The sequence below is a fragment of the Paroedura picta genome, chromosome 3 (genome assembly GCF_049243985.1).
Source record: "Paroedura picta isolate Pp20150507F chromosome 3, Ppicta_v3.0, whole genome shotgun sequence".
Lineage (NCBI taxonomy): Eukaryota > Metazoa > Chordata > Lepidosauria > Squamata > Gekkonidae > Paroedura > Paroedura picta.
In genome coordinates this window covers 116,112,891-116,138,173 of record NC_135371.1, presented here as the reverse complement: position 1 = coordinate 116,138,173, position 25,283 = coordinate 116,112,891, and the positions used below count along the sequence as shown (strand labels likewise).

General features: G+C 43.7%; 1 protein-coding gene across 3 annotated transcripts; it reads right to left on the bottom strand.

The window, feature by feature from the left end:
* Positions 1 to 1,940: 1,940 nt before the first annotated feature.
* SLU7 (spliceosome associated SLU7) lies at positions 1,941 to 24,839 on the bottom strand. 3 transcript variants are annotated; one of them, XM_077327220.1, is made up of 16 exons: positions 24,821 to 24,839; positions 21,330 to 21,506; positions 20,148 to 20,301; positions 19,524 to 19,604; positions 17,869 to 18,033; positions 16,321 to 16,389; positions 15,287 to 15,334; positions 13,924 to 14,055; positions 13,044 to 13,141; positions 11,675 to 11,742; positions 10,546 to 10,685; positions 7,584 to 7,745; positions 6,466 to 6,570; positions 6,280 to 6,354; positions 4,407 to 4,520; positions 1,941 to 3,755 (listed from the first exon to the last, which is right to left on the bottom strand). In XM_077327220.1, exons 2-16 carry the CDS (start codon positions 21,491 to 21,493, stop codon positions 3,576 to 3,578), a joined length of 1,755 nt encoding a protein of 584 aa, XP_077183335.1. In that variant the 5' UTR covers positions 21,494 to 21,506; positions 24,821 to 24,839; the 3' UTR covers positions 1,941 to 3,575. The 3 variants fall into 3 exon arrangements, with proteins under 3 accessions (XP_077183335.1, XP_077183333.1, XP_077183334.1); XM_077327218.1 differs by lacking the exon at positions 24,821 to 24,839 and adding an exon at positions 24,257 to 24,425; XM_077327219.1 differs by lacking the exon at positions 24,821 to 24,839 and adding an exon at positions 24,257 to 24,414 and having other exon boundaries at positions 21,330 to 21,502.
* Positions 24,840 to 25,283: the final 444 nt, after the last annotated feature.

The following is a 25,283-nucleotide window of genomic DNA, read 5'->3' as shown; positions in this document are numbered from 1 at the left end:
TCATTCCACCAGGCTGGGGCCAGGGCCTAAAAAGCCCTGGCCTGATTGGGGCCAGGCGAATGACCCAGGGGCCTTGGACAACCAGTAGATTCATACCTGCAGAGTGCTCTGTGGGGGACATAGGCAGACAAGCGGTCCTGTGGATACGCAGGGCCCAAGCCCCTAAAAAACCAACAACTCTACAATAGATGGCTGCTACAATCCCTATTCAGCCCCCCCCCCCACGTCTTAATTCTTCATCCACAGTCATGTTTCATTCACTAGGCTATGTTAGCCCAGGGGGGTACTGATTATTCAAAGAAGAGGGGGAGGACCTGATATTACCCCAGTCCCTAGCCTGGCCTCAACCAAATGTCTGGCAGAAGAGCTTTGTCTTGCAAGCCCTGTGGAACCCAGAGAGCTCCATCAGGGCCCTCAGCTCTTCTGGGAGCTCATTTCACCAGGTACTGGCCAGGCCTGAAAAGGCCCTGGCCCAGGCCAGGTGTGCTTCTCAGGGCTCTGGGCTCACCAACAAATTCATACCCACAGAGTGCTCTGTGGGGAACATAAGGAGATAAGTGGTCCCACAAATGGGTAGGGCCCAGGCCATGTATAGCCTTAAAGGTGGATGAGTGAGGGCTTCTTTGCACGTTTGGGGTCATTAAAACATCACACTAAAGCGCTATTAACCTTTACTAAACTAGCCCCTGGTCAATTTGCTTCTTGCCTCCTTCCCTGCCTGGATGCTCTCTCTCGTGACCTTGCATTGACAAGTTGCTTTCAAAGTGCCACTAAGACCACTTAATTGAGGGCTCAAATATTGGTGCAGATGTAGGTTGGGGAAATTCACCTTCTACAGCCCTCTTGTGCGCGGGGCCAGAAGAGATTGAGCTTCTCTCCCACCCCCGTTGCCAGCAGAAAGAGCAATGGAGAAAGGCCCCTGTTGCCAGTTCCGCTGATAGGGAAAAAAAATTCTGCTCCTCTCCTGTAGTGCTGAGCAAATGAACACTGTTTAAGGTGAGATCCCCTGATGTACATCTGACTGAGAGTCTGGTTGCACACCCATGCCCCAACATTTAGTATCTAAACACTTTGTATTGGTTAGCCACAAAAAGCTGGGAGGCTTTACAAGATTTTGGGCTTTCTGTCGACCCACCTACTTCTCTTCAACTCCAGCTTTTTCTGTCCCAGAACCCACAAATCTTTTGTGCAGTAGTGTTACTGGAATATTGTACATTTTATGCTGGCCCTTGTTTGTTTATGAAGCATCCCTAGAGAGAATGGACTGAAAATGATTTTGTATTCATAGAACCGTACTGTACATTTAGACTGCATTTGGGTGGGGACCAGATTCTGGCTGCTTCACTTAGGACAGTGTTATAAGAAGCTAGAAAACCCAACAAAAACCTGAAAAAAGGGTCAAGCTCATAGAATATGCAACAACCCTTGAGGAAAGAGCCTAGAATAGAACCAGGGACTCATATTTCTTAGCTGTCATTTGCAGACGTTATATGTGCCAATATGTTGTGCAGTGCATGAGAAGAGACTGTGGCCTATTTATAACATGAAGAACAGGACATTTCGGGGAATATGAGCATTCCACTCGTATTGGTCTGCTAGTTGGGAAAATATACTTTTTAAATGCTCGTGATGACATCATTCTGACATGTTTAGTAAAATTTGTCACAGCGCCACTGGAAATGCACTTCTGGTAATCCAATACACTAACTTTTTAATAAGGCAATTTTTACTGTTAAACAAAACTACACTGCTCAATGCTTGCTACTGTTTTTATTCTTAAAGGGACGAGTTCAGTAACAAGCCCCATCTTGGATAGGGATGCAAATGATACAGCCCTACACAGAGTTACACCCTCCTAAGCCCACTGAGACTAAGGACTGCATTGTTAAGAAAATAGTTCAGACAAAACATGATTATAAGAAATAAGGAACCAATTCTGGAAAAGTTCAAATCAGTGTTCATTTTGTCATTCAGTAACAGTGCCAGTGGCATGCTCTTGAGTGGGGAAGAATAAGCAGTCACTCCCACATGGGAGGCTGCATATTGATTTTGATAGAAAAGAAGCAAATAAATCATAGCTTGGACTTTTTAAACTTTACACACACACAGTTTCACTCTTACCGTCTTCATATTTATGAAGTGGGCTTCGTCAATGAAAATTTGTGCCACAATCAATCTGTGAGTCTATGGGGCAGTGGTGGCCAAAACCGTGGCTCTCCAGCTGCTCATGGACTACAATTACTATCACTCTGACAATGTGCTGGCAGGGCTCATGGTATTTGAAGTCCATCGACATCTGGAGAGCCACAGTTTGGCCACCCCTGCAATAACAAGATTCTATTGTAGCTGTCCAAGAAAACCCCAAACAAACAGCAAATGATTTACAGCTCTACCAGGCATTCCTGTTTTAAATTATCATCAGAATTTTGAAGACATGTAGAATGAAAGGCCTGGGCAGCCATTTTAAACCCCAGAGAAGCCAGGAAGTTTCCCAAGGAAAAATGTTGTTGGCAAAAATGCACTAATAGCTGAGTCTCAGGATCCCAGGAGAAAGGAAGCCGAGAATATAATTGGTACAGTACCCTACTACATGTCTGGGGAATCTAGCTCAGCTATAGTATAAGAATATTAGATGGCATGTCTCACAGCTTAACTGAAGACCATGGGATCTAAGTGAATTTGTTTCCCTCTGACAGTGTAAACATACAACCTAGATATGGGTGATGGAGGGAGGGGACTCTATTGTTTGGGAATATCCTCTCATGTGCTGCTTGGTGGACAGATGCAGAAAAAGACTGAATCATCCCAACTGTGTTGCATCACATTTTGAGAGAGGGTAACAATGTGACAGAATTATCTTTACAAGAAAATGAACAGCTCTTGGCACCGTTTGGGATGTTTAGAATTCGAAATTCAATTCTGATGAGCCTTAATTTATGATGAGCAATAGGGGGCTGGCATCAAGCTCCAAGTTACCACCGGTTCTTATAACTGGAAGGAAACCCCCCATGAGAATTCTAGGGCTCAACTGGCTCCCCCTTCAATAACTTTAAAAGCTTTTGCATTAACTCCATAAAGTCTACAAATGAAAGGACACAGATTACAACACCGCTGTGTACTTGCCATATCAAAGCTACAAATCTCTCCCTGTCCTCAACAGTTTGAATTGGGGCATTTTCTTAAATCAGAACCCCTAGTTGTTTACTCAAGTGACCCCCACCCCTCCCTCTGAATATGCTGTCAGGGGCTTTCTTGTCTTCTGTGGCACCAGTTTCCAGTCCCTTCCAACCACTGGGAAAAAATAACTGGGAGCTGCAGGACTCCTCAGGGGAGAAGAACAAAGGGAGTATTCATAGCTGACAGCATCTTTTTTTACTGGAGGCTGACTGGATGTGAACTTCAAATGGATGTGAACTGCATCTTCAGCTGAAACTCCCACAGTTAGCTCTTTCTTTCAGCTCAACATTGCTTATACACACACGCTTATATATACATATACACTCTGCAGGAAACTGGCAGAGGTTTGTCCTCTTGGTCACCAAGTCCTGTGGGCTTGTGAGTTCTTTTCACAAATACTACTGCCCCAAGAAAGAGGCCATGGGATCATCTGGCCGCTGACGCTTCATTTGGTAAGCCTCCATTTCCTCTTCTGTTGGCTCCCGGCTCTCATACATGCTGTTGTATGGCCTCTTTCTCTCATCTAATTGCATGATCTCTTTCACGTGCAGGAGACGGGCTTCTTCTGCATTTAGTGCCTGAAATGAAACCATGAGTCATAAAAACCTTACAACTGAGCCCAGAATTGTAATACAGAATTGTGATACAGAAGCCGGTGAGCAGGTGAGAAGAGCCAATACAGACAGTGAGTCTTGCTTTCTTCTTAGTAAAGGAGACTGAGAACAGCAGGGAACTAATGGCTCTTTCTGAGGTGGATGTTGCCTGAGGATGTACGTTCCTGGCCTCTTATCTCTATACCAAGTCTCATGAGTGAAACTCAGAACTGAAGTCACTGAGATTAAATGTATTCTTTCATGGGCCTTGCCCATTACACAAGAGAAGCTGTGGACTATGGCAATGTTCATCAAAAGCTTCTGAACTCTGGGACTCTCTGCCAAGCCTATGATATGTTCTGGTGCCAGCAAATTTTCCAAAGCAGATTGAGATGAAAAGGCAGTAAAGGAACAGTCTGCCCCTCCCCCTTTCTGGTGTGGATCAATATGGGTCAGCTACAGGGGCATTAAGTCTACACATGCCTTGACTGGTTGGCCACGAAGATACCGCGTGCCATTGAGCCTTATCCCGGGAATTTTTGTCCTTCCTGTCTCCTCTTCCCCTGAAGCATTCCTGCTCCACTGTTTGTGAATCATCTACTTGTGAGACAAAAACAGTTATTCATTCAAGCATACCTTTTTCAGTTTTTCCTGTTTCTTTCTCTCTTCTCCTTCACTGTCAGAACTAGTACTCTTCTTATGCTTTTTCTTCTTTTTCTTTTTTTCTTCTTTCTGCTTTTCTTGATGCATCTGCAGAAGACAGGAAAGGGTAACAGCTTTAAATAGAGTCCTGCAAAAGATAACGTGCCCAATTGTCGAGAATGACTAGTTTGGGCAGCACGGGGGGTCCAGGGAAGGAGCGTGCGGACAGGAGCGGAAACCTAAGAAAGGGAGATACAGAGGAAGAGATCCCGACAGACCCTCTTTGGATACGAAACTTACATAAAGGGATGTGGGGAATCAGTTCGCCAGGGGTGGGGGAAACGGTAGCACAGGGGCAGTCAGTACAAGCGGGGAGAGCAAGGGAGAAACCCAGGGCGGGGCGGTGGCGGAGAGACGCGGAGTCCCGGAAGGGCGAGGTCCGCCTGAGAAGCCCGGAGGGTGGAGACAGGGGCTAGAGAGGCTACTTAAGGAAGCGTCAATGAGGAGACGGGGTTGGAGGCGTAGTGAAGGAACTACCCTGAACCCAGGAGCGGGAGAGAGAATACCGACTCCATTCTGAGACACTGTTTCCTAACGATAAAGCCGTCTAGTCCCGGGTCTCCCTCACCAAACAACGTGGCGGACCTGAAGCGTGGCAAAGATCCGGCGGACCCTGACACCAATCAACTAGCCCTCTGCATGCATGGAAGCCATCATGCACACTGTGCACATCCAAGGATTTTTGTCTGCTGCCATGACTGGGGTAGGCTGCACAGCCATGATACAGATATGGATGTGAAGAGGTGCTCCTACAAATGCACTGAAGTTAAATCTCATAATACCTAAAAATTCCAGAGTGCCCACAGCTGTACCTAGGTTGGCTTTGGAGCAGGAAATCATGGAACAAGCACAATGAGAATATATTATGAAAAAGAACATGGGCTGCGTCATAAATGGAATAAATGCAGTTATAGGGATGAAGCCAACAGTAAATTGTTAATGGAAGTGATAGCCTTTAGCAGAAGAGAACTGTATTGACTTTCCTGCCCCACAGCATCACAAAATGCTTCCCAACATGCTGCTCCTTAGTTGGACAGGAGACCAGGGCCACCGTAACACATGGGCACTCTGGGCAGTTGCCTGGGGGCCCCACGAGCACAGGGGCCCCATGCTAATCTATATATGTATTGATCGTTTGTGCTATGTTTGTATTGAACACTTAATAAGAAACAATTCTTAGTAATTTCATACTCTGCCATCTCCGCCAGCATGATTTACCACCCAATGTTGAAATTTTAGCTTTTCAAGCTCAAGGCTCATGTTGCATTGTCCAAATGTTTGCATTAATTAATCTTGCTGTACAGCATGTTTTTAAATGTTTAAATATATTGGGTGTGAACTGATTAAACACTGATTTTGTTGGAGGTACTGTAAACATGTTTAATTTTCATAATTATTTACATTTTAATTCCTGTGAGTAGCTGTGTAGGTAGGGCCCCAGAGCACTTCTCTGTCTGGGGGCCTATAATGCTGTTAAGACAGTCCTGCAGGGGAAGCCCCCCCCCCCAAATAGCACATGAGGTGAGTCAGAGGTTTGTACCAAGAGGGAGGAATCAGCAAAAATTCTCCCCTTTATTTACAAGAAGTCTGGATCCATCCCATACTGAGCACTGGGGGAATGTGGAAATACAAAAATTACAAACATCTTAGCAATGATTGAGTTGTGCTTTCATATCTTTGATTTTTTAAAATGATTCCAAAGTCACACAGGTGCATAGTCTAGAACCCTTTCTCTTGTTCCCCCTTCCCATGATATACCAACGGGCTGTTTTGCAACCAGAACCAGACAGGAGAAAGGGCATCCTACCTCTACAAGCGTTTTGGGAACAGCCACATACTCTTCCTCATTGGATTCTCCAGCAGGCAATTCTTTGTCAGCATTCTACATATGAAAGGAAGAGATGAAAGAAATAGATTTCAAAAAGGGCTACTTTAAAAAAAATGTAAAGCTGTAGTTCTCAATTGTCATAGTAAACAACAAGGCTATTCTTACAGCAATTTCTTTTCCAGCTTCTCCTGTGCAGTACGAATACTTGACAAACGAGTAGCAGCATTTATATCCCCATTTACCATCCTTCCAGTAGGAACCCCAAATACACTGAGGAGAGAAAGAGGTACAATTATTGCTTATCAAAAAGATGTTAACTGCAGAGATCTCATTCAAGAGAGAACAGTGGACACAGAAGAGTGTGGAAACATTACTTTCCTCGAACACAACCATTTCCTATTTATTTGTGGTGTGGCTGCATTTGCAATACTGTCTACAGTTCTTGTTCAGGTATCTTAAAATGAGTATCACACAACAGGAAAAGGAAAACCAGAGTGAAACAGATGGACCTTCCTTATGAAGAAAGGCTAACGGGTTTGGGACTTTTCATTATAGAGAAAAGACAATCAAATGATGTAATAAGGTTTGTGATTTATTCTGCTTAATGAGGAGAAGGAGACAGAAACTTTCATGGAGCAATGGAACTCGGAGATGGGGTGGGGTCAGGCAGGACACACCCATCCAGATGATAGGCATTAGTCCCAGAAAAACTAAAAGAAATACTTCTTCACAAAACATACAATTCAGTTATAGAACTTACTGCCACAGAATGTGATGGCCACCCATCCTAGATGCCATTAAAAGGGGATTACATAAATGCCTGGAGGATGGGTCATTATAATTAAATAGAGGCTTGATATTTTAGAGGCAATACACACCTCTCGACACAAGTGCTGGGGAGGAGGCAACAGCAGGGAATCATGCCCTGCATTTAGCTACAATAATTATACCTTCCCTTTCCCTATAGATCAAGGCAGCTTGCGAATGGAAAAAAAGGCACATCCCCTTTACCTCCTCAGGAAACCAATTCTATCAGGTGGGAGCTATGATGAAAAAAGGCCCAGGCTCTAGCTGATGCCAGGTGGGCTACTTCCCTCATTTAGAGAGGATAACTGGCAGATGGCAGCCCAAGGATTTCAAGTGGCATATGATAAGAGATGGCATGTTGGCTTGGTGCCATCCGGTTGGCCACTGAGTGAAAGAGGACACTGAACCAGACGGGCCGATTTGTCTGATCCAGCAAAGCAAATTTTTTATACAAAGGTCTAGGACTAGGTACTTACTGTGTGATTGTTGGTCGTAACGTCTTCCTCATATTTAGAGCGAGCAACAGCCTTTTCTTGGCCTTTAATAACTGTTCCATGTCTAGAATATTCCACGTAATCTTCGGTTTGAGCAAGCAGTAATTCAGTTGGTGGGGCATCCAGATGTTCTTCCCCTCCGTACTACAAGGTGGAGAAAAAAAATCTAGAAAACTTTCAGAGGAGGGATCATTTTAATGATAAGATTTAATTCAGCCAGAATGGTTTCCTATACAACCACCATGATATTCATATTTATGGTTCCTAATGTCTGTTCTCTTAAGAGAACACATTTCAAATATCCAAGAACATTGACCTGAGAAAACAGCCACCCACTAAGTCTAGACATTTGTTCATGTTATCAGAACAGCTGACATAAAAAAGCAAAACAATAAAAAGGTTAATAATAATACATTAGAGAATTCTGAGTCTTTGAAAGCCAGACAGATGCCTCACTATTATTATTAATTAGACTTATAGACCGCCACTCTCGGAACAGTAGGCTTGTAGTGGTTTACATTAAAAACATAAAATACAATCCCCATACAACCAGCAAAATTACCATCTTGCCAACAAAACCATAAAATGGATGGCAGTAAGAGTATCTATCTGTCTCTTCACCCTCTGCTGATCTCTAACAATTTAAACCATCCTCACCCACTCCTAAAATCACAGTAGGTGGTAAGCTTAAGCATACACTCTTTTCCTTGGGGGTTTGTGCCATTGCTTCCATGTTTCATAATGACTTTCTCTCCCATACTGTAATAATCAGATCTATTAGGATTTTTTTTAGCAAAGTTCATTCTCCCCAAAGCCAGACTCAATTTCCTTTTTCAAACATACAGCTGAAATAACATTTTGATAATGCATTTATTGTACAGATACAATGCTTAATATGATTTTTAAAAGATAAAGCAATTCTCCCCAGGCATTTGAATGGTAGCTCCGCTAACCTCAGTGCAGTGAGACCTGCGTTTGGCCTGTTCATGGGCTTTTCTCGTGCAGGAGCCTATTTTCTGGAGCAGCCTTCCAGAAGAGGTTGTAAAATCTTTATTTGGAGAGACTCCAGATGAGTCTACATTAGGCCAGCATCGCCACAACGAACCATTACCATCCGTGATGTCCCCATGATGCACCATGAGGGGTGGGAAGATAGCTTTTTTCGCCACCAGGGTGTGTGTTAATTTTAATTGTTATTTAATTTTATTATTATTATTTAATTTAATAATTGTTTTATGTGAAGTTTTATTTTGTAACCCGCTGTGATATGGTCCACCGATAGCAGTGCGTAACATATCCAATATCTGTACACCGCCCGTGGCGCCGCGGGCGCCACGGACTAAATAAAACAGTAAGGGGTTCTGGGGCGGGATGTGTCCGGGATGAGGAAGGGTCCGGATTGGACCCTTCCTCATGACAGACAACCGGAGGGACCAAACGGCAGGCGCGAAGCGCCTGCCGATTGGTCCCTCCGATTCCCAGCCCCAGCAACTGCGAGCCGCGCTCAGCGCGGCTCGCAGTTGCTCCCGGCCTGACGCGGTGAGAGGCGCGAAGCGTCTCTCACCGCGTCAGGCCGGCCCCAAGGAAGCCCCCGCCGCAAACACAACACAAGACTCCAGCCGCCGAGAAGCTGCAGAAAAAAAAAAAACACCCCCGGAGGAGCCTTTCGCCGCTAGCGCGACGAGAGGCAGCAGAAAAAAAAAACCCTGTAGGAGCTCCAAGCCGGCGCACCGACGAGAGGCAGCAGAAAAAAATTAACCCTGTAGGAGCCTTTCGCAGCTCCACGCAGCAGAAAACAAAACCCTGAAGGAGCCTTTCCCAGCTCCAAGCAGCAGAAAAAAAAACCCCTGTAGGAGCTCCAAGCCGGCACGCCCACGAGAGCTAGCAGAAAAAAAAAACCCTGCAGGAGCCTTTCACAGCTCCAAGCAGCAGAAAAAAAAACCCTGTAGGAGCCTTTCGCAGATCCAAGCAGCAGAAAAAAAAAACCCTGTAGGAGCCTTTCGCAGATCCAAGCAGCAGAAAACAAAACCCTGAAGGAGCCTTTCCCAGCTCCAAGCAGCAGGAAAAAAAACCCCTGTAGGAGCTCCAAGCCGGCACGCCCACGAGAGCTAGCAGAAAAAAAAAAACCCTGCAGGAGCCTTTCACAGCTCCAAGCAGCAGAAAAAAAAACCCTGTAGGAGCCTTTCGCAGATCCAAGCAGCAGAAAACAAAACCCTGAAGGAGCCTTTCCCAGCTCCAAGCAGCAGGAAAAAAAACCCCTGTAGGAGCTCCAAGCCGGCACGCCCACGAGAGCTAGCAGAAAAAAAAAACCCTGCAGGAGCCTTTCACAGCTCCAAGCAGCAGAAAAAAAAACCCTGTAGGAGCCTTTCGCAGATCCAAGCAGCAGAAAACAAAACCCTGTAGGAGCCTTTCCCAGCTCCAAGCAGCAGGAAAAAAAAACCCTGTAGGAGCCTTTCACAGCTCCACGCAGCAGAAAAAAAAAGCACCTCCTGGTGTCCCCTGGGTCCTAGCGCCCATTGCATTCCTGGTTGCAATGGGCTTTCTTGCTAGTAATATAATAATATTGTAAGCCCCTGTTGTTTAGGAGGGCTTTGAACAAAGAAGTGACTGGTTGGAATATTATGATTTTCCATTTTGCTACTGAAATTACAAAACATGTTTGCAGCTCGTTCTTAAATTGGATGGTTTAATTATCATTTATCTCTCTGTAGGGGAGCAAACAGGATGACAATGCAGTATACAGTATTTGCTAGCGTATAAGACTACTTTTCCTCCCTGAAAAACACGCCACCAAGTGGGGGGGTCGTCTTCTACGCTGGGTGCACTTCAGTTGGGATAGACATAGCTGCCCATAGTGGCCCATAGTACTGTATTTTGAGTGGAAATGTTGGGGGGTTGTCTTATACGCCGGCAAATACGGTATATTTCAATAAATATCATTTACCTTCTCCAGGATGCTCTCTTTCTGCTGTTCCTTGAAGTCTTCTTTCTTCACTTTGAAGGATTTGTACAAGAGTTCGAGTTTCGTGGGATCTGCCTGGAGATGAACTTCAGAGCCTTTTTCATAAGCCTCCCAAGCAAATACTTGACAAAGATTAAAAAAAGAAACAGAATGTCTTCAATTTATTCTGATCAAAACGAGTATCAATGATCAGTTCTCTATATACATTTCACTGGGGAGTGAAGAAACAGAATCACTTCACTCCCCAACTCCATGCAGCCTGTGCTACTGACCTTCCTCTGCTCCAGTTCAGGTGCACTTGGTTGGAGACCAGGGACTGCTGCTGGCATCCCCGAGCTTAGCTCCATGGAGACAGCTGTTGCTGTAGCTGCTCCTCCGTTTGTACTGGGGGGAAAGCATCCTTGAACACCTGAACTGGTTCTGATCTCTACCGGGGATGGGCCTCTGTGGGAGCATGGTCTCTGTGATCAATGAACACCAACTGTCCTTTGGACTGGAAGGGGGAACTGACTTATCTCAGTTTGAAGGACCCTTGAGTGGGTAGAACCTGGGGGCTCCAAATGTTCATGCCACAGCAGTCAGGAGACGGGCCTCTGACCAAGTGTTGGTTGGGTTCTCCTTTGATTGCTGGTGGGTTCTTCTTTTTTGCTCTTCCTTTGCCTGCGCACTTCCACTTACTCCCTCACCCACTTATATTAGCATCTCAAGATCAGTAACATGGATGGGCCTGGGGTGTCAGGTCACTTCCTGCATAGCCATGTTAACTTTGGGACAGGCTGGGTAGAACACCTTGCTGGTGTGTGGCTCACAGCAGGTTTCAGAGGAATACCCCCTTCTTCCCCCTGCCCCGGCTCCTTAGGCTCTGTTGCTGAAGGGAAGCGATGTTTCCAGCCCACTGAATATTCATATCTGCAGAAGGAAAGGGGAGTCCCTCCACCCTTTCCCTTAGATGTCCATAACACATGCCCCCTCCACTTGGTTTAGACATCCAGCCTGCCCAGGTGTGACTTACTCAAATATTTTTTTTTCAAATAATATTTAATATGTTCCATCAAGAACAGATGGTTGGCATTACTATAGCAAAGACCAGACTACCATAGGAATTACTCACACTGTGTCTGTGCCATTGAAATGGTATCCCCCGTGTAACGAACAAAGTTATCGCCTGCGTAACTGACCCTGTAAGAAAAAACGGGATTTGAACTCGTAACTGTTGCAATGACTATCCCCTTCCCACCCCAACAGATTAAATTACGACTTCACAATGCATCTGTTCTTGATTGCTGATACTGGAGCTTGGCAGTGCTTCTGAGGAACAGCCATTCCCATGTATGCAAAGATGCTGCTCATTAATGCAAACCATCGGCACAAGCCGCTTTTTTGAATGTCTGTGGGAAACCAGTTGAGCACATCATCTATGCAGGCACAGGAACATCTTCAGGCAAGCAATCTTTAAAATGAGATGTGAAGGAGGCACACACTGCCATCCACCTTCGTCACAGGTGATCTCCCCAAACTGCCAGACAGGGACGGGCTTGGTGAGTTAAATACTTTAATACTCCTGGAATCTCCACAGCTGAATTCAATGGCAGCAAAATATCCAAGTCTGCAAGGATATAGAAGGGAACTGTTGCCCAGGAGGCATCCCTCTCCCCAAGGTGGATAAGCCACCCAGGAGGCCCCATCCTTGGAATCTTGTGTGTTGGATTAATTAGACAAGGGGAAACAGCTACTGGGGTCCTTCCCCCATTCTGGAAAGCATACTGTCATCCAAGAGAACTTTAAAAGTATTGGGGAAATAAAATGCCAACTAAAAGCAAGAGATCCCCAAGGCATGTATTGTAAAGTCCTGCCTTGAGAGCCTTTCACTTCACCCAGCTAATACCTGTGAATAATACGCTCTCCCTTTCCAAATCAATTGTTCTCAGAATGAAGTAGGTCAATTTCTACCATGACTCAACTTAGTCTTTTGTCTTTTGCACATCCACCCTGCTTGCTTCCCAGCAGCCCCCTGCAGCCCTACCAAAATGTGGATTTTCCCTCCGAAATTCAAACTTCAATAGTCCAACAGACAGAAAAGTATAGCAGGTGCTCCTTCACCCAGCAATCTGGATCCAGCCACCTATGGCTTGGAACAGGCAAGGACTCTCACACCCAAGGGCTGTCTCTTCTCCCACCATAATCTTCAAGGAATCCCAGACCATGAGACCCTCCCCCTTCTTGTTGGACAAGGAAAGTATATTTTACATTTACACTCTCCCTTTATTATCCACTCAGGCTGCAACACCCCACCCAGCCCAAGTATCTTTACATAGGACTAGACTGTTTACTAGCTTTATGAGTGTATGCGCTAGTCCACTTGATCAACCTATACACAGACATAAAAGCCCCCAAAGGAACACAGTTTTAGATGCACTTGAGAAAGGTTGTTAATGCGTATTGGGAGCAGTTTAGTGGAAGCAACTTGGTTTCAGACTTACTCATCTGGATTCTTCCCTGCATTGGCATATGGATTCTCCCTCATTGCTCTTGTCTTAGGATCATAGTATGCTGAATTGGGATCTAGATTCCGCAAGTACTGAAGAGACACAAGAATACCAACTCTGAAATTTTAACCTCCTGTGCAGACAATTTGCTAACAAGCTTCTAAAGTAAACTAAGCTTTACAAAAAAGGTAAAGCAAGGGCCCCTTCCCAAACTCTGGCAAAATCTCCATTTGCCCAAACAATGTGGGATGCCTTCCAATCCCCTACTACTCCTTTCTGTGCCATTATCAGTCCCACACATATCTACAGCACTTTGACAAACATGTGCCTCTGCAGAAAGAGAGCATCTACAATTCTGCATTACAGTTTCCCCAAGAAGATCACGTGGCTTGTTACTAGCAGATATTTATAAAGATGAAAAGAACCACACATGTGGTTCTAATAGAACATCTCCCTGTAAGTACAAGATAGCAGTATGGTGTCCATGTGTGCATCTCTATCTCCACCCATCGAGAGATATTTTAACTCACTGGCAGCGGCCAGATGCATAGCTAATACAGATGTTAATTTTTAAAAATCACTCTCTTCAGCAATCCAAAAATTTGAAGTTCATTGTTTTCAAGCAAAGAAAAAACAAGCTTGTATCGTCTCCTTTTCTAAAATAAAATCCTCTTAACTAAACACTATTTTCACATAGATGACTTTACAAAGAATACTTGTACCTCACTCGCAATTATTTTGATTCTGTTTTAAGAGGTGCTTACTGATCACACAAGACGAAAATGAAAGCCAGGAGGAGACAGAATTCTGCCTTCTCTTGGACTACTAGAATAAACAGCAGCAGCAGCACAATGCTTTGTGGATCTCTGCTTACTTTGGCAATATCTTCTCGAATACGCAGGTTCCGGACTGTGATGCGCCGCTTGGAGTCAAAATTCTGCCCAGGCATATCAATGTCATCTGCGTATTTGTCTTCGTCCTCATCTTCACTGTTATGATCTCTTTCCTGAAAGAAAAAGAAAACAAAAATGAATGGTGAAAGATATTAAAGATCACCACCAAAGGAAAGAAACTTATTGTCATAATTAGCCCTATAAGTTTGCTTAGTCAGACCTTTGAATCAAAACAGATCATACCCATACAATCTCTAGCATTAGACTGAACTCAGCTTTCTCACTGCTTTATTATCCAACTACAATGGCACAAATATGTGTCATTAGGGCACTGGAGAGCCAGCATGGACCATTGCTTAGAGTGACAGACTATTCAAGGATCCTGAATTTGCCAAAAGCAACTTGGCTTCTGGGTGACATTTTTTCTAAGATCAGCAGGGTACCCACTGAATGCTGAACATCTTTCCAGCAGGCCTGTACTACATATGCAACCCAGATCAGCTGAAAGACCAGGATTAATTCATTCTGAGGCAATGAGACAATGTTTTAAAAATGTCCTGATAAGCAAAGAAATCCCTTCAGCATGTTCCATCCTAGGAGACCCCACTAATAGAGCTTGTGAAACTGACCCCTCTTGCTGCTGCTACCCGTTGAGCTCCCTGACACCCTGCTCCTGAGGATCAGAAGATTCTCATGCACAGCATAGAAGGCAAAGCAGAGGTCTGCAATGGGAGGAGAAATTGGTGGAATTTCCCCCCTGCCACAGAATAAGAACTTCTATCCATGTCAATCCTTTCTGAATGTGATCAGTTCCCTCCGTCCTTCCATCTGTGACATGTATCTTTCTTTAAAAGTTTTATTTTGAATTTTAATAGAATACAGAAAAAGAAAGCATTTTAGAAAATACACTGAATCTCTCTCCCCAGCACCTTTCTCTATTGCAAATGTTAACATCTATTATATTACAACAGTCATGTGGTTCCAATTACGAACAAATTCTAAGAAGAAATTCCAGTGATTGCTAAGTTCTTCCAGCAACCTTCTGCTTATTAAATTAGTCAGTCATAATAGTGATCTCTGTAATCTTATCTAACCATATGTTCACACCATGCAACCATCTGTGACATGTATCTTGATGACGGAAGGTGCCTTCAAGGGACAGCCAACTTATGGTGCCTCTGCAGGTTTTTCAAGGCAAGAGATGGTCAGAGGTAGTTTGTCATTGTCTGCTTTTGTGACACGACCCTGGACTTCTTCAGGGGTCTCTCCCATCCGAATACTAATCAGGGTTGATGAGATCCAGGCTAGCCTGGACTATTGAGATCAGAGCGACACGTGGCTTACCGCTTGTGAATTGGGTTCCTCTTCACCCCACTGATGCCTGGGAGAGCTCTGCAAACAGAATGGCACATGAGCAGAGTGTAGAAAACTGCAAAGCTGTGATATGGGACAACTAATAAACACGTGGCTTGAGGAGAATCAAAGGAGTAGGGTTTTTTGAAAAAAGATATCAATTGGAAGCCAAATATTAAATGCATGGAATACAACAGAGTACTAATTTGCAAGTCATTTTAATGAAAGATACTTCAAAAGCAATTAATAGTCCTGCATTATTTTTCAAACCACAGCAGAAACCAATGAAAGAAACCTTAAAAAAAAGATCTTATGCATCTGTTCTCTGAACATGCCTGTCCATAGTCAAATTTATTTATTTTTAGAATTCCTTTGTACCCTGCCTTTCTCCCCAATGGAAACCTGAAGTGATTTCTTGGCTGCTTGTGAAGAGCGGAAAGCAGGGGTTTTAAATGGCCTGGAGCTTCACGAAAAACAGCTGAGCGGCAGGGAGTAGAAACTGAACAGCTTTAGGAACCAATGTATTGGTTCGCACCAATCTGGAAACATATGATTTGTGCCTGTGCATGTTGGTACCTGCACTGACATTTTTATTTCAATATTAGTATGTTAGCTAAGAGACCAGCTGTTCTGTTTGGAGCTTTTGTGGAAAGATTATAAAAAGAATAATGAAAAAGCATGTGACTGAAAGTCCCTGGAGGCGAAATCCTAATGATATCATCATCACATCCTGAAAGGGTTCTGGTTCCTTGGGAAGCCTCAGGGTAACAGACAAAGTTTACACTGCCACCTAGTGCCACCGTTATGGAATAGGAGGCAAGCTTCACCTCCCAACCTCTTGCTTCCTCAGCATTCCTTGTTGCTGAACTGGTGGTTGCTACATGTTAAGTAAACCTTGAACAGCAGTTGTATGACTTTGCAGGCGAGTTTCAGGGTAACATGTTGGTTCCAGTGTGCTGACCTTAAATGTCTTTTGGCGCATGGCTTATGGGCTGCTAAACCCAAATAAAGTAAAAGGCACTTACCACCTGTTCTGTCAGTTTTCCTGACGCCAATTCCTCCTGCAGTTTCTGTGCTTTCAGTGTGCGCTTAGCCTATGTGTCAGAGGAAAAGCAGGATTATTACTTACAATACACTAAACCACTAAATGTGTACACAATACACTAAATGTTAGTCACCTGGCTGATTTTTACAGCAAGATTAATTACACTTCGTACCAAAAACAGTTAAGTAATCATCAGTACCAATACTGTTCAGAAACACACCGTATCAGTGACATGGCAAATGCTTCTCTCCTCTGATTTCAGAGCCCAGAGGCTACCCTTTACTAGATAATTACTTTTCCTTTCTTTTGTGGACTTTTGTCAAGTTCAGATAACCGCCACAAGACAGGAATAAATGTGTCACATGAGACATGGGTGAGCTTTCTCCCTTTTCAGATTTTCAAATCCTCAAAAACACAAAACACGATTTTACTTTTACTTTTTAAAAGTCTTAATTATCATTCGAATGCAACTGGATACAAAGGTAAAAGTCATATGTTTTAAATATATTTTGGTGCACGTTTGATTAATAAATATTTGTGATTATGTTTTAATGTTGTTTTGCAGGAACTTTTGGGTTCCTGACTTCTATTCAGGTTGGGTTTTGGTTCCCTCTTTGGTTTTGCAAGACTGTAGCCTGCCAGCCGTTTTCCATCTCTGTCAGACAAAGCTACTAGCTCATCTGTCCTACGAAAACCTAGCCATAGTAATCCATGTGACGTTCACTTCCAGGATAGATTTCTGTAACTCGCTCTACACAGTCCTGCCCTTGTCCGTGACCTGGAAATTGCAGCTGGTGCAAAATGTGGCTGTGAAGGTCCTCACAGGTACATCTTGGAAGGCCCATATCCAGCCTGTGCTAAGGCAGCTGCATTGGTTGCCGGTTGTAATCCAGATCAGGTTCAAGGTTTTGAGTTTAACCTTTAAGGCCCTATTGCAGTCTGTGACCAATATATCTGCAGGACTATCTGTCAACCCTATGTCCTCTCCAGGGTTCTCCGCTCTGCGGGTAGCAACTTACTGGTCATCCCTGCCTCCAGAGAAGACTGCCTGCCCTTGACCAGGGCCAGGGCCTTTTCAGTCCTGGCCTCTACCTGGTGGGATGAGCTCTTGAAAGAGCTGTGGGCCCTGCGGAAACTTTCTGTATTCCACACAGCCTGTAAGATGAAGCATTTCCGCCAAGTCTATGGGTGAGGCCAGTGCAAGGCATAGATCAGGTGCCCCCCCCCCCCCGGGAAGATACATGACACCACTTTGTACCATCATTGGTGGCGGCCCGCCAATGCATCTCTGATGCCTTCTGGTGGCGTTATTTTATCGCCTTGTTGATGTTACATCGTCTATTTTAATGGTTTTCTGTTGGGATTTAATGTATTGGGATCTAGTTGTAACCTACAATGAGCCAGCCTGTTGGGAGTGGTGGGTAATAAGTTTAATTAATAATAATTATAATTATAATAATTATTTTATATCATCATCGTTAATAATTGCGCAAAACAAAAACAATTGTGTGAAACAAAATAAACTTACTAAATCAACTTTGGAATATTCCTCTACAATCTTCATGTGCTCTTCTGGGTTGTAGCCATTCCAACGGTCTCTCTTTCCATCATAGTCAAACTTCAGCTGAGGCTGCATGTGCTCATCAGGTGCAATGTTTGTTCCTGTGAATTTTGCTCCAACTTTTCTAGGTCTCTAATGGGAAGAAAGCACAACAACTTTTGCATTTATCCTATCTTCTGGGAAGTCAAGCAGCCCCATTATTTATTCGGTTAAGTTCACTGCTACAAATCCATATGCATCACTATCAAATCAGCACATGATACAGAACATGCTCTTCTACAGCTTTTTCTGCCTGTACGACCCTGGACTGAACACGTGAACCTTCCTTCTATTGGATCAGACCACTGGTCCATCAAGGTCAGTGCTGTCAACTCAGACTGGCAGCAGCTCTTCAGGGTCTTAGGTAGAGGTTTTTCATATCACCTGGTCCTTTCAACTGGACATGCCAGGGATTAAACCTTCTGCGTGCCAAGCCGATGTTCTGTCACTGAGCCACGGCCACTCACTGGTGATGAGCTGTGAAACTGCTACTTGTCAGACCTAAAATGTGCTGGCAGACAGATGTCTCCCATGCACACCCTCAGCAGGCTCTTTTTGACCACAGAGAAGCTGATGCTGGACAATGAAGGAGCCCTATGCATATAGATAAGGCGGAGGAGGGAGCCATTCTGCCTGATTCTCCTGCCTTGCCACAATCCTCCTGACTTGTGTGGCTTTCTGTTCATGTAGGTCCCAGAATTCCTAGTGGAAGCTTTGAGGAGGCTGAGAGGGGCTGTTTAGAGTGAAGAGTCTGCAGAACATCTGAATATACCAGTCTGTACCACCAGAGCTATCTTATGTTTGACAAACCCAACTAGACCATTTCTTTGAAGACTTAATAGGCTAGATGTTTCTCCAGATACCTAAATGATCTAACAAACACCCCTCTTAGAAAAGCCTTTATTTGTGGAAGGTTTCAGACCTTCCCTTCTGCCTACTTGCATGTAAGATTTAATCGGGTCCCACTAGATTATCAGTTGTGCCCTTGTGGGCTTAACCAAGTAGAACACTTTATCCACTACATGCTGTATTGACCTCTATATAGTAACATGTGAATCAGGTTGACTATTGTACCGTTCACTATCTCTGATGATTTCTTGGCCTATGTTTTCCCTCCTGTCAATTTAATGGCTGCTAATTTCATTTTCTCATCCATTATTATTAGAAAAAGGTTTGTTTCAAGTATGGCTGAGGAATCTGTGTTTTACTTGATGTATAATTCTTTTATTTCACTTCACTTATTTTATTCTGCATTTTCAATTTTCTTATTGTGATCACCTGTTTATACCGTAACGTAACGTAACGTATGTATGTATACGTGTGTATATGTGTATGTATGTATGTATGTATGTATGTATGTATGTATGTATGTGTGTGTGTATATATATATATATATATATATTCATTTTACTGTTTTAGTGCTTTGTTTGCATGAATGTTATATCTTCAGCTTCAACAATAAATTTCAATTCATTAATTCTTTTCAGTTGCGTTATTCACCATGATTTTTTGAGCTTTTGTTTTGTCTGATTCTATTTTGTTTAATTTATTACATGAATAACAACAACAACGGTAATGATTACCTCCAGGCAATCTTTCTTCTTATGTGTTAAGGCGCCACAGTTTTCACAGGCCCCTTTGCGGTATTTTGTTGCAACAGAATTCTAGACAGAAAAAAATAATATCTTACTTTATGCCAAATCTGTATTCTGACTGGTAGGGCTCCCCAAGATCTCAGGAAACCAACCCAACATCAATTACCAGAAATTCTAATAACTGGAAATGCCAGAAATGGAGCCGTCAACAAGGCAAACACTGCTCTCCTACTGAAACACATCTTTTCCTCTAAACTGAAAATTTAAATAGAATTGTCACTTTCCCCATGTTGTAGGAAGAGATTGCAGCATTTGAAAGCAGTAAGGAAATTTTCAAATACAACCGAATTTGCTGCAATATTTGTTATCAAGAGTACGTCTACTTTCTCCCTCCCACTAACTAGATTACAGCAAAGTCAGCTTGAATGCATAAGAAATATTTCTGCAAAACCAATCAGCCTTTTAACTGAGAAATATAGCTAAACTGTCATGGAACTTTGGTTTTTGAGTTACTGTAATACAAAAAGTGCAAAACAGAGCTAAAATGTATGAACTTGTTCTCTCATGCCCAGTTGAATAACTTGAGGCAGTGATTATAATTATGTTACCTACCTCTTTGACCCCCCGCTTATACCATTCTCCTTGTTGAGTAAATTCTTTCTGCTTCTCTGGCTGGGGTCTCTGATGCTTTAGTGTAGGTCTTTTTGAAGGGTCTATATACCATGGCACAGAGGAAATATACTGAGGAATATGAGGATTGATGTCTCTGTAACAAATGACAAAAGGGGTTTAAACAAAGAGATACTGCAAAGAGGAGTAGTGAAGTATATATGGGAGGGTGCTTTTACAAATTTGCATTCAATGAGTTGAAGAATTTCAGAAAAGAGAGTCAAACCTTAGCTCCCAAAATAAATCAACCATATTGAGTTGTGACAAAGAAGAAGAGTTGGTTTTTATACCCTACATTTCACTAACCTTAGGGAAGCTCAAAATGGCTTCCCTTCTCACAACAGACACCTTGTGAGACAGGTGAGGCTGAGAGAACTCTGATACAACTGCTCTGTGAGAACAGCTCTAACAGGACTGTGTCTAGCCTAAGGTCACCCAGTTGGCTGCATGTGGAGGAGTGGGGAATCAAACCTGCCTCTCCAGATTAGAGGCTGCCACTGTTAACCACTACACCATGCTGGACATAAAAGTCATACCAGAAGCTGTTTTTAAACAGAAAGTTCAAGAGAATAGGATGACCAAGACATTAGAAAGCCTATTGCTCTTTGGAAAAAAGAGATATAAAGGATCGGTAAGTTAAGTGCAGTTACTCCACTCTAACCTCACTGATTGCAACTGATGCAAATGGGCTCCAACTGGTGTAATTCCACACAAGATTGTAGTTTTAATACAGGAATACAACACTGTTTTAAACATATCACAGACAACACCTGAAAGCTGCAATGCTATAAATATTAATTAGGGAGTATATCCCATAAATGTGCATGGGATCATACATAAAGACACAACTGACACACTAAAAGCGCCAACCCACTTTATTATCATTTTATTATCACAGCTTTTAAATAAAACAGACAAACACCAGATTTCAAGGCTTCCATTTCTCTCAACTGTTTGAATTGCAGACTCTCCCATAAGGCTCAGAGCAATTCACAACAACTATAGCAACTATTAAAAAAATAAATAGCATCCAGTCAAAAGAGGTAGCTCTAAGTGGTTTGAAAGAAACACAGGGGGTGCAGCTAGGGTTTTGATAGCAGACATGAAGTTGTATGCAAGACTTACTTTCCCTCTTCATCCACCTCAGCTGGTGCATTGCCCAGTTTTCTCTGTTCTTCCAATTCTTTCTTCTTTCGCCAGTCCTCTCTTGTCATTTTTTTAGGCTCTTCTAAGCCATTTGACCCTCCAGCAGGGTTAGATGCTATTGTTTCCATGTTCCCAGATTCCATTGTTGTCTTCTTGCTGACAAAAAAGAGAGATATAGATTAGGGTGTTATATAGACCCCCACAGTTATTAGTAGAAATAATAATATCTAAAATAAGATTAATTATCTTATATTGTAAAAGCAAAGATGGCCAAATCTGGCCAGGCTTGTAGGAAAAAGTGAAATCTAAAACAAAAATGAAACAAAAAACAGCCAACCAACCAAAACTTGAGTAGCTTAAAAACCCAAAATGATACGAGTGCCTGTAGCTTTAAGCAACAGATTCCCTCTGTGGCTATTGCTTGGAAACTATAGTATTCTAAGCTTGGTTGTCTCTAATACAACAGGAATCCCCTTGAAACTATTAAGAAAGAAACTTGACAGTATTTCCAAGACCACTTTGCAAGGGAAACAGTGATTCAATTTGCTATCTCCTATTCTGCAGTTACATTACTTACCCTCTTTAGAGGCTGTAAAGCTTCGGGATTCAAGCAAAATTCGTAATTGGCTTTTTGAAAAACATACCCTTTGTGATATTATTAAGACCCATCAATTTAAATTTGTTCGTGAAGATTTTAATCCTCAGATTAAGAACAATAAATTCTTCTCTCATTTAGCTGACTTAATGTAACTTAATGTTGCAGCAGCCAGGATCCTCACAGCAGCACCGTGGAGGTCTCATATCCGGCCTATTCTCCATCAGCTGCAATGGTTACCAGTTGAATTCCCAATCAGACTAAAGGTTCTGGTAATTACCTTCAAGGCCATACGCGGTCAGGGCCCAGTGTACCTGAGGGACCGCCTCCCCGCCTATGCACCCAAAAGAGCTCTGCGCTCTACTGCCTCCAATCAGCTAAGGATCCCTGGCCCTAAAGAAGTCCGCCTGGTCTCGACCAGGGCCAGAGCATTCTCTGTTCTGGCCCCCACCTGGTGGAACGAGCTCCCAGAGGAGATCAAGGCCCTGACGGAGCTTAAACAGTTCCGCAGGGCCTGCAAAAAGGAGCTCCTCCACCAGGATTTGGCTGAGACCAGACGTAATCAATCAGCGACCAAGGGCCCCTGCTCCCCCCCCTCAGAATCCCATCAATAAGCCCTGGACCTGTTTGTATTACTATATTGTTTACTGTTATACTGTGTTGTTATTTGGTTACAATTATTAGTTATCAGTTATACATGTTCTACAGACTGTTTTATGTATTGTTCTCTGTTATAATGTAAACCGCCCTGAGCCTCCGGGGAGGGCGGTATAGATGATAAATAAATAAATAAATAAGTAACATTTACAACACCTCTGTTTTTGTGTAATCAGGTAGAAGATACTGTACACTGTTCTATACTGCTCCTTCAAAACAAACTGCTGAGACAGCTTCTTGAATATTTTTTGTGTTCAGATGAGGAACGTATTAATTTTTTATTGTTGGATACTTTCTCTACCAAGAGGAGTCCCAAAGTGGCTTACAATCATCTTTCCTTCCCCACAACAGATATCCTGTGAGGGAGGTGAGGCTGAGAGAGCCCTGATATTACTGCTCGGTCAGAACAGTGCTGCGGCAAGCCCAAAGTCACTGAGCCGGCGGCATGTGGAGGAGCTGGGAATCAAATATGGCAAGCCCATCTCTAAGAACAGGCCTTGAAAGGGTCCCGTCAGCTGGCCCCTGACCAGGGAGGTGGCTTTGAGCTGCAACTCGCAGCGGGATTAAGTGGGGCGGGCAGGGGCTGGCCAGCTAGTTAGCAGGCCTGGCACAAAGTTCCAGAGCAGCTGGGAGGCCCTTGTTGTCAGGCCCAGCCTAGCAGGACAGGAGGCCCTCGTTAGCAGGCCCTGCTTAGCAGGCCAAGAGGCCCTCGTTAGCAGGCCCTCTGCCACAACTCTTTGCCCAGGGTCCTCTCCCCCTTACCTGCTGCTGGTTCCAGGCACTGAGGCGTGTCTGAGAGCAAAGAGGCTAGAGTCCAGGGATGGAGATACAGGGGCAGGGCCTATCAGGGTGCAGCCAGCTTTACTGGCTGCACCCTGATTGACACTATTCCATCTTTGACAGCCAGACATGTCCCACTCCCCAGGCTGTTTCACAAATATATAGAGGAACTGTGGAAGAGGAACCATGGATATATGAGAAAGAAATTGGAACGACTGAACAGATGACATCATCAGCAGGCGGCAACAATAATACTAGGCTTCCAGCTTTGATTTCTGTTAGTAAAGGGCCAGGGAAGTGGGCAGAGCTCTTTTAGCCTTTGAGGGCCAACTTGCAGCCAAGCCTAGCAACAACAAGCAGGGAACTTATTACCGTATAACTGCCATGACTCACTCAGGTTCAGGTGTTTACTGTTGTTCAACAGCAGCTACCAAAAAACAACCAGCGTGGTGTGGTGGTTAGAGCTTCAAACTAGGATTTGGGAGACTCGGCTTCAAATCCCAACTCTGGGTGACCTTGGGTCAGCCTAAACTATCTCGCGGGTCTCCTGCTTGTTGAGCTCAATTTACAACTTCCTCGTATGAAAACCCTGGAAAAAGGCAACTCAGCTGAAAGCAATTAGATAACGAATTCGCCTGAAACATATACACGGTACTAACCCAATACATATTAAAAAGACCCTACAAATAAACATAATACAAAAATGGGAAATTTTAGCTGGGGCTATTAGGAAAATTGTAAAGTTTTAAATGTTTAATTTTGTATGCTCTTAAATATTGTTACCCGTTCTGAACGATGCGGAGAGCAAGAATACACATAAAAGATTATATACTTATATTAGCTAGCACTCCGGAAAATAATACCCCTCACTCACCTAAATATCGGTTATTAATTGTACGCCACCAATTCCGCTTCCCATAATGCGCGTTGTAGCCCTATTTCCTACGACAGAAAGTCGTCACGAATGGTAAACTTCCGGTAAGACCTCGAACGCGGCCATTGCCTGATTGTAGCGTGGAATCGCTCTAGGACACTAGCATCTATGATAAAAGCCGGAAGCGGAAGTAGGGAATTCGCCCACATTATAACCGGAAGCGTTGCTAACCTCGAGTACAATTGGCGACTCTAGCCCTTATGTCACGGATCTCTACTCTCTCTTGTTAACGCGGTTCTGCAATCTACCTACCGTAGGCATGCGCTTCGTTTATGCTGGAGTCTTGCTAATTTTCCACTACGTCTCTCACAGATTCGGAAGTTTTATGTTTCAGTAATAATAAAAAGATTGATTCAAGGCGTGAGCTTTTGTAATAATAATAAATACTTATTTGCCTGGAGTCGTGAACTCGCCGTGATGCCTCGAGAACCGTTCGCTATGAAGCGGGCTATGCTCGACCGCTCGAGTAGCCCAGCCCGAAATGCAAAGGCAGCCCCAACTTACTTAGGATCACTGACTTCGATGAAAATCTCTTGGGGCGTCTTTCAACCTGAGGAATGGACTGCGTCTCAGACTTTTCATGATTCTCAGTCCGCTTCATCAGACGCACGGGGTTTTACATTCAGTTGACAAGAGACGTACAAACCCAGAGGTACAAGGAGTAGAAGGGAGAAGCAGGAAAATATATAGCACTTGAAAATGCGCCTGATGAAGTGGACTTATATTTAATAATACATCTGTTCGTCCCACATTTTAAAACAAAGGAAACCCGTGTTTCTGCAGCAAGAGGCGAATACGGCTACCTCTATGTACTTGACCTCCAACTAGTGAATTATCATTATAGCTCATCCCGGACTACAGAGATCAATTCCCAGGAAAAAATGGCTGCTTTGCAGGGTGGACTCTCCGGCGCTGTTCCCCACTGGGGTCTCTGTCCTCCCCAGGCTCCACCAGTGGCATCGCAGCC

Excerpts from the sequence above, each read along its gene's own strand:
- SLU7 (XM_077327220.1), bottom strand. The coding sequence starts at position 21,493 with ATGGAATCTGGGAACATGGAAACAATAGCATCTAACCCTGCTGGAGGG. Across the intron at positions 11,743-13,043 it reads GCAGGGAAGAATCCAGATGA|GGTCAGTTACGCAGGCGATA; the intron begins GTAAGTCTGAAA and ends TTTTTCTTACAG. Across the intron at positions 6,355-6,465 it reads AAGCTGGAAAAGAAATTGCT|AATGCTGACAAAGAATTGCC; the intron begins GTAAGAATAGCC and ends TTTCATATGTAG.